A 9,278-nucleotide genomic window follows, 5' to 3' on the forward strand; every position below is an offset into this window, starting at 1 on the left:
TTAATTTATAATCATAAATCTGTCCATTTCCCTTTATTTCATGGTGTAAGGTAGAGAGCCCCTTCACTGTGCCATTACCCAGTCCATTCCACTTGGCCATGTAGAGTACGCCCACATCGCTGAGAATCCAGTCCATGTTTTCCCTGCAGCGCGTTGCAGCGTGTGTACCTACCTTTGCAGCACACAGAGCCAACTATTGACTAGAGCAGCAATAGGCTCTGTGCACAAGCCTCGTGACGTACTTCCGATTCCGCCTGAAGTCGGCAAACCAGTTTCCGGTTTACTTCCCTCTCCAGTCAAAACAGCGCTAAAATAAATACAAGGAATGAAAAATGAATCAACATCCACGAAAGAAGACGAAGTATAATGTGAGAGGGACTTTTAAGTTCCAGAAGACGGTGAATGGCTCTAATGAGCACTGTTGTGTGCCACTTTGTGCCAGCTCAAGTCGCTATAACAGCGAGCTTAGCTTCCACTGCTTCCCGAAGGACACCGAACTTCGTGCACAGTGGCTGCAGAAAATATGCAGAACGGGATTTTCGGTAACTCAGCATACGAAGGTATGCAGCCGACATTTCGAAAATGCCCAAATTCGAAATACCCCTAAAGGTAGACGGGTTTTAGCAGCAAACGCAGTGCCAACACTGTTTGAATGGAACAGTTACACAGCAACCAAGACAAGAGCCGGTGTTTGGGATCGCCGCCCTCGACTGACATCAAGCCGAGAAACATCACCTGTGCCCTGATCTTTGTCTGACACTGAAATGGACATAAAGTCAACACAGTTAGCAACAGTAAAGAACATACGAAGCAAACACAAAACTAAAAAATTAGCACGTTGCTAACGTCAGCTAGTCAGCTAACGTCACCAATAAATCACTTATCCTCGTACTGGTGAACGTAACTAGAGATGTAGAGACGAAACCCTTTTTCCCGTTTGCTCTTCGGAGCAGGAGAGTGGGCATCCACGATACGATGAACATCGTTGATAGATATCTTTGACAGATTTTGCAGGCATCTTGTAAAGTTCATTGTGATGACTAGCTGACGTTAGCAACGTATGTTCTTTACTGTTACTTGTTGTGCTACCTGTGTTGACTTTATGTCCATTTCAGTTTCAGTGTCCGTCTACCTTTAGGGGTATTTCGAATTTGGGCATTTTCGAAATGTCGGCTGCATACCTTCGTATGCTGAGTTACCGAAAATCCCGTTCTGCATATTTTCTGCAGCCACTGTGCACGAAGTTCGGTGTCCTTCGGGAAGCAGTGGAAGCTAAGCTCGCTGTTATAGCGACTTGAGCTGGCACAAAGTGGCACACAACAGTGCTCATTAGAGCCATTCACCGTCTTCTGGAACTTAAAAGTCCCTCTCACATTATACTTCGTCTTCTTTCGTGGATGTTGATTCATTTTTCATTCCTTGTATTTATTTTAGCGCTGTTTTGACTGGAGAGGGGAGTAAACCGGAAACTGGTTTGCCGACTTCAGGCGGAATCGGAAGTACGTCACGAGGCTTGTGCACAGAGCCTATAGGATGGATGAAGAATGGATATACGAAGGTTTTTCAAAAAAGTAAGTATTCATCACTGCTGGTAGCAATTAGTTAGCTCCAGCCCACAGTTAACAGCAGATTGAACCATGAACCAAGCATTTCCCATTTTACAAAAAAAGAAAAAATATAAATAAATTAAATGAAAAAAAAAAGACGTATAGGCGATCTCGGCTCACGTCTTTTACCTCTGTTGTTTTGCGGCCAAGAGGTAGATTCCAGCCATAAAGGAACACTGCATATGCTAATTAGCTAGCCAGTAGCTAATATCATGGTCCTGGTTGCAGTGTCAAGTGTGCCCTGCGCTCTCTTCAGCCTTTGGGGGCACAGCATCAGTTGTGTTTCTCTCACATTATGGATGCACACTGCGGGTTACTGAGTTGAGCTGATTCCACTATGATTAATTTATCATTATCGTGAGTGGATGATAATAATAATAATGATAATAATAGTAATAATAAGCAGGCTAATACTAGCCTAATCAGAAGAAGAATAATGATGATAGTAATAATAATAGGCTAATTAATAATATAATAATGATTATTATATAATTGATCTGTAGGAGTCAGCAGCACAGAGGAGCACAGAGAGTAAGAGGGGAGAGACCTCTACTGGAAAGGTGAGTCTAAAGGATTTCACAGAATGGAGTCATTTGTGAGTCATAGATAGGTAGATAGATAGATAGATAGATAGATATTATTAACGATAATAACAATAATCACTCCACCACCCCTATTAAAATGTAGGAGTCAGAGCAAAGAAGTATAGAGAGTGAGAGGGGAGCGACATCTACTGGAAAGGTGAGTCTATAGGATTTCAGGGCAGGAAATTACAACCATTTTAGTTGCCAAAAATGTAATAAAAATATTTGGCAGCCAATGATTGTTGTGAGCAAAAGTCATGAGCTGTGTTGATAAGTTATTAATTCAATTCATTGTGTTTCATGGTATCGTGAAGGGTCAGGCAGCAGAAGAAGATGCTGAGGCAGAAAAAGATCAACAGGCAAGATCAAGTCAGAGAGAGCAAGGGGATCCAGAGATGGATCAAGGGACGGAGGAAGATCAAATTGAGAGAGAAGCAGAACAGACAGACCAACAGAGGGAAAATGAGGAAGCAGCTGCAGCCACTCAGTCTGATGCAGGGTTTGACTTAGGTGGTAAAGACACAGGGCCCAGACAGGTAGAGCTGAAGAGCTACCCTCAAGATAGTTTTGGTGCGCAGAAGCGAGGATTCCATCACAGCTGGTTCAAAAAGCACAACTGGTTAGAATATTCAGTCAATCAGAATGCAGCTTTCTGCTTTCCATGTAGACTGTTTGGCAAGAACATCAAACATGATAGTTTGGTCAGTAGTGGTTGCAGGAACTGGAAAAAAGCTTTACTTATCTTTGACAAACATGAGATGGCACAAACACACAAAGACAGTGTTGTTGCATGGAAAAGCTACCAGGCAACTAGCAAACTGGGAAATGTTGCACAAATGATAGCATCTGCAAATGTGAGTGAGATAGAAGAAAGACGAGAGTATCTCAAAAGAGTTATTGCAGTCACTTCTTTGTTAGGGAGACAGGGACTCCCTTTTCGTGGCCATGATGAAAGTAAAGACAGCACAAACAGAGGGAATTTTCTTGAGTGCATGGAGCTTTTGAAGGAATTTGACCCCTTTCTTCAAAAATATAACCCCCCATCAAATGCTCAGTATACCTCAGCAGCATCCCAGAATGAAATGATAGACTGTTGTGCCCAGGAAGTTACAAGTGTCATTGTGTCTGAAATGACACAGTCCAGATTCTACGCCATCATGGCAGATGAGGCAAGGGATGAAAAATCCGAGCAGTTGGCTGTTTGTGTCAGGTATGTGTCAGAGGGGGCAGTGAGGGAACATTTACTTGCATTGGCAGAAATAAAATCATTTGATGCCCAGTCAATTGCTAATGAGCTACAGCAGCAGATTCAAAAAAACAATCTTGAAGAGCTCAAGTGTGTAGCCCAAACATATGATGGTGCAGCTGTTATGAGTGGGTCCACTGGAGGTGTACAAGCACATTTTAGAAGGCTCCATCCTGAGGCTATCTATGTGCATTGTTATGCACATGAACTGAACTTGGTGTTGTGCAATACATGCAAGGGCGTCCCAGAGGCTGTGGAGCTTTTCAGCTTATTGGAGGGTGTGTATTCCTTCTTCAGCACCTCTCTTGTGAATCATCACAAGTTCATGGAGACTCAGGCAAAACTTGGATTAACAAGAGTTGAGCTTGTCCAACTTTCACACACTCGATGGGCCTGTCAGTTAAGATCCGTCAATGCAGTTCTGGAGACATTGTCAGCTATTTTGGAGTGCCTTTCTGCCATTAGATCCCCCATAGCTGTTGGTCTCAGAGCAAAACTCTACAAGTTTTCAGCAGTCTATGCATTACTGATGTTTCAGTCACTTCTGGCTGTTACTGAAGGACTACACAAGCTCCTTCAGAAAGAGACTGTAGACCTGGCTGAAGCTTTGATCTACAAACAAGCAGTATGTGACACACTTAAGGGCAAACGCACAGATACATTTGCCACAGAGCTGTACGAGAAAACCAAAGCCCTGTGCCACACCCAATCAATCCCCGAACCAGGTACCAAGGCAAGGCATAAGCAGAGGAAAATGGAGGATTTTGTGGTGGAGACAGCTGCGGGTTCACGCACTGAATTAAACAGCACAGACACATTTAAAAGAGACCTACTTTTCCCCTGTGTGGACAGAATGGTTGCAGAGCTTGAGCAGCGGTTTTGCAGTGTAGATGCAGGGCTTCTAAAAGGCATTCAGGCATGCTGTCCTAAATCAGTGAACTTCTTTAGTGAAGCAGACTTGAAGGAACTTGCAAAACACTACAAAATTGACCTGAAAACAGAGGAGATTCTGGTGGCCAGAAACTTTTTTGCCAGAAAAACAGAGGCTGGATGTGGACCTGGAGATATGCTGTCTTTGCACAACCTCCTAGATTCAGAGATGTTTCCAACTCTGAAGGCAACAGTTCAAGTTGCCCTCACAGTGCCTGTCAGCAGCTGCTCATGTGAGAGGTCATTTAGTGCACTGCGTCGGCTGCACACCTGGCTGCGTCAAACAATGGCTCAGAAAAGGCTTCACAGTCTTGCAGTAATGTCAGTTGAGAAAGACATGCTGCAGCAACTGAGTCACAACAGAGTGATTGACAGATTTGCCTCACTGAAAAACAGACGGCACACTTTGATGCTGCCACCCAGCAAGTAGCCAGCTACTGTTGTGTAATGTGTTGTGTAATATATGTACATAGGTATTTTTTGTTGACAGACTTCCTGAGTTTATTGTTTATTTTTGTTGTTGCAGTAGAGTATGTCTGTTAAATCTGTTGTGTTTTTCTTGTTGATGGTGTTAATGTGATCAAAAAAAAAATTCGGCATGTGTTTTCATTAAAATTTAATGGTGGCCTAAAACAATTGAGTATCTGTACTAAATCTGTCCAAAAGTGGGAAAGTTATATCCCGGTTCTTGTTCGTTATTTGTTTTTTGGATTTCCTAATGTCTACTACATTCATTCATATCCTGTGCATCTCCAGGGGGCTAAGCCCCCCCTGTCCTCAGAACCTAGTGACGCCCCTGGTTAATATACAAGCAAGACATCTGACGTTTCCTGATGCACGTGATGTACGCTCAGTCGTCACTGAACAGACTGTGAATCATGTGTCTACAGGCTCAGCATATAAATCACTGCAGAGTCAAGAGGTTCACTTAGTGTTTAACTGTACATTAGAATGACACTTTGTCTAAGTGATGTTAAGTTTGATGCAATGCCATGACATGGTGATTGCAATCGCTCCTGTGATTTCTGTACACAGTGTACACGCTGTACACTATCAGAGTCTGGGTGCCAAAACCGACACTACCAGCACCGGGCTCCAATTTAGCTTATTTGTTAAATTGGGTGTACACTTGTACACAATGTAACACAGAATTTTATTGTGTTCAGCATGACACTAAAACTCTTCTTGGCATGATTTCCTTTTTGATAGGTAGAGCAAACACAAATTATTCATTTTATTGAACTAGAACTAGATCTAGACTACACAAACAATTTTAGCCCATTGTTAACCCCAACAGTCACGCTAACTGGGCAGGTTCAGGCATCAGTTGATGCCCCACAACCAGAACAAGATGACTGAAAAGAGGAAATACATTATCCAGTTTGACATATTCTGATTTGTGACAAGTCGATAATGGCGTCAGAATCTGATGTACACAGTCTGAGCGTAGGGATTGTTTCGAGCGTCAGAGCTGCAGGCTGCAGACTGTAATGGTGTGGAGAGTAGTTTCTTGGCACACACTCAACCACTTCAACGGAGCATCAGTCAAATGGCCACAGTGTACTTTGGTGTTGTTTCTGAACAGGTGCATCCCTCTATCCACACTCTACCCACATGGATGTGTAATGCCACGGAGCACTCACTGTCTCAGAATGGTTCCAAGAACATGATGGATAATGCAGTTTACTCCCATGACCTGCACAGTCTCAGTAGTCTCAATCAAACAAGAGTGCTTTCAGGTGTCAGGCTGCTCTGAAGGGGTGATTTACCTTGTACTACATTTGATAACGAGTGCATGAAAATAGGGCCCAATGTACCGTGTTAATACGAAGGAATTTTGATTGATTTTCACAGGTGTCTTAGCTGTATTTTGAACTATGTGTTGCATTGTAGGAGCTAGAGCCTCCCCTAAGCTTGAAAGATGCCAGATGCATGGGCCATCACACACATTGGTCATTAATAAGCTCTGCTAAATTTCATTCAGACTTTGGACTTGGAGGAACCTTTCTCAAATTTCTGTGGTAAAAAATCAAGAATTAACTTTACATTTTTTTCAACTAAAATAGTTTATGTTTAGGACTGATGCTGCCTGAGTATTGTTTTAGTTGGAAAGAGTTGTTCAGCTTTTGTTTACTTGTGTCTAGCATTACCAAAGAAAGGAATATTTTTACCACTGACTGCAATGACACTGAATGCTAAGTAAACTGTCCAAGTAATGTTAACTTACCCGCTATCTGGCTTGTTTGGAAAATAAATTTTGGAACAGGCACATTTATTATTGCATGCATATTGTAACACATTGAAAGGTTTAGTTGCAATTTGCTGAGGTACCCTGCATGCATAAGTGGTAGTGTCCACACTCTGATTAACCTTTGTTGCAATGCGATTTATGTTATGCTGAGCGGACTGCTTTGAGCATGCGGCATATTGCTGTTGTGACATCGTTGAGTTGCTGTGATAATATATGAACTGCAGTGCTGGTATGGTGGTGTGCTGGTAGTTTAATGCCTTCAGTAGTAAGCAGTGGTGCTGGAAATTTCACATCTTAGTATTCTTGTCATGATATTGACCTGAAGATGCGGATCAGGTGTGGCTGTGATTGACTGCTATTTCTCAGGTGAGAGCTTTAAAAAAAGCTCCAACTTAAATCTCATTTGCATATGAGAGGCTGATAACGTGTGTCATTTATCCTATTTGCAGTATGGTTCCTCCTTCCTCTGGGTCCCCTCACAACCTGATCTTTGTCCAGAAGCATCTGAGTCAGCTGAAGCCCTGATTGACATGTCACCCTGTCAGTCTATTCATAAGCCAAGTCATACAAAACACCTTCTTTTTCTTTGAACAATTTGAACTTGCATGGTGCAAAACTAGATAAGTCACTCTAACCATTAAGTTTCTTGTAATGTTGAATTTAATATTATTCACTGAATATCTGAAGCACTGCAGATCACACAAACATGTGAACAATGCGTTCTTTTATATGGTGTAATGATTGTAGAAGGTGTTCCTCATTCACTTGCGTTGCCAGACACAAGGGCCAGAGAGACTTTGAAATGGAGCGTGTCTGTACAGTATTAAAGGGTCTGACTGTTCCTCTGATGGATGTTTTAAGACTTAAGCTTACATCCTTTTCATCCTGTATTTCCAGATGGGGTCACTCAGATAGCACCTGTTCATCTATGTGGAATTGCAAAACAGTCTTTTCCAGGTGAGGGAGCACGCGTTGCAGACAATGTACTGAAAGGAATTGATGTGATTGATGCAGACCAAAGTTAGGATCGCGAGGGTGATAAAGGGCAGGATGCCGACACAGAGATCTCTGTTTTACTTTTGCAGACAAATTATGTGATATCTTGAGAACTTGAAAAGTACGATGTTCCAACAGAGACATTAAAATGTCTTGGGAAGAGTGCATGTAAGCGGAGCCCTGTGCACAAGGCCTTACATTCAAATGGTTCTGTAACTACGCATCGTTGAAGGCTGCGATTTTACAAGATGCATTAGAACTATGTTCAGCCTGTTGAAATCACACTCCGGTACAACATCATGGATAACCCTGAACATCTTCTTCAGCCCCTCGTGAACAGACAGCGGAGCTCCTTCTCCAATAGACTACTTCAGCTCCGCTGTCACAAGGACCGCTTCAGGAAATCATTCCTGCCACGAGCCATCACACTGTACAACAGCAACTTAAACAATTAATCCACCAACCTCACAAACCCCAAAATTTTACATATTATCTGCACTACTGCAATACTGCACATACTGCTTATTGTTTACATTTATCAGCCAAAACTGCACACATTTTTTATGTAAATATGTGTTTATATTCTTAGTTATATTGTATTTTTATTATATTATATGATGTGTATTATACTTTATAATACACATTATATAACTGTATATCTTGTTGAGTTAAATTCACTGCTGTTGTTCCTGTCTATATTTTTTGCTACTTTTTTTGTTACTTTTTAAACAATTCTTGTATACACTCTGTGTTTGTCTATATGTTTAATTGCTACTGCAACAAAATAATTTCCAAAATTGGGATCAATGAAGAAGCAGTCTGAAGTCTAAAGTATAAACAATAGAGGGCAGAAGAGGCACTGTAATTACATTCCAGTACTGCATCAGAGCAGTGCAATAAGAGGGAAGTGAAGCTTGGCAGAGTTAAATGTGTCTCACTTGGCATGAGTCCATTTGCAGCATTTGATGTAACATAAAGAATATTTTAAGTTCTGTTAAAGAAAAATGCCGCCAACATTGAAACATTTCAGTGGTGATTTTTTTTTTGTTTGTTTGTTTGTCTATTTTAGCCACGCATTTGAAAATAGTTTGGAGTCCTGAAATTTGTTCGAATTTCCAGTATCGTGACTGTAAATCGACTGAAGTATCCATTGTAGGATTAACAGAAGTGTCTGTGAGTGGAACAGAGAATATACTGTGAATGTATGGAATTATCCCTTTCAGGATGAATGGAAATGTGTGTGAATGGTACACTGAATATACTGTCAGTCTACAGAATTTTCTGTTCCAGGGTCTGTAAAGTTTTCTGCCAGACCATGATCTGTTTTTCTATGGATTTCTCTCTGACACTGTAGCTTCTTCTGTGGATTTCCAGAGCAGAAGGAAATGCATGTGATTATTAGAAAATCCATTTCATCCATTTTAGTGCTATAAACTGTATGAAGCTTGATGAGACGGAAGGCACAGGAGCATAATGCTTTCTTTTTGTTCCCTCCACAATGGAAGTAAAGCATGTTCATGATCATTTATACATATTGAACATAATAATAATCAGCTTGTTTAATAATGCTGTCAACTTCCTTTGCCAGAGGCAGAAAAATCTATTCAGCTCTATGGCACTTTTTTTGTGTCTTTTAGCTCGTTGTTTTGGTTTTACAGCCTGAA

The 9,278-nt window shown here is 41.4% G+C and overlaps 1 protein-coding gene across 1 annotated transcript; it reads left to right on the top strand.

Annotated features, from left to right (window-relative positions):
• Positions 1 to 3,027: 3,027 nt before the first annotated feature.
• LOC143321824 (zinc finger MYM-type protein 1) lies at positions 3,028 to 4,797 on the top strand. The gene has a single exon (XM_076732489.1). The coding sequence runs from the start codon at positions 3,028 to 3,030 to the stop codon at positions 4,795 to 4,797; it is 1,770 nt and encodes a 589-aa protein (XP_076588604.1).
• Positions 4,798 to 9,278: the final 4,481 nt, after the last annotated feature.

The sequence above is a fragment of the Chaetodon auriga genome, chromosome 6 (genome assembly GCF_051107435.1).
Source record: "Chaetodon auriga isolate fChaAug3 chromosome 6, fChaAug3.hap1, whole genome shotgun sequence".
In the NCBI taxonomy this organism is placed as follows: domain Eukaryota; kingdom Metazoa; phylum Chordata; class Actinopteri; order Chaetodontiformes; family Chaetodontidae; genus Chaetodon; species Chaetodon auriga.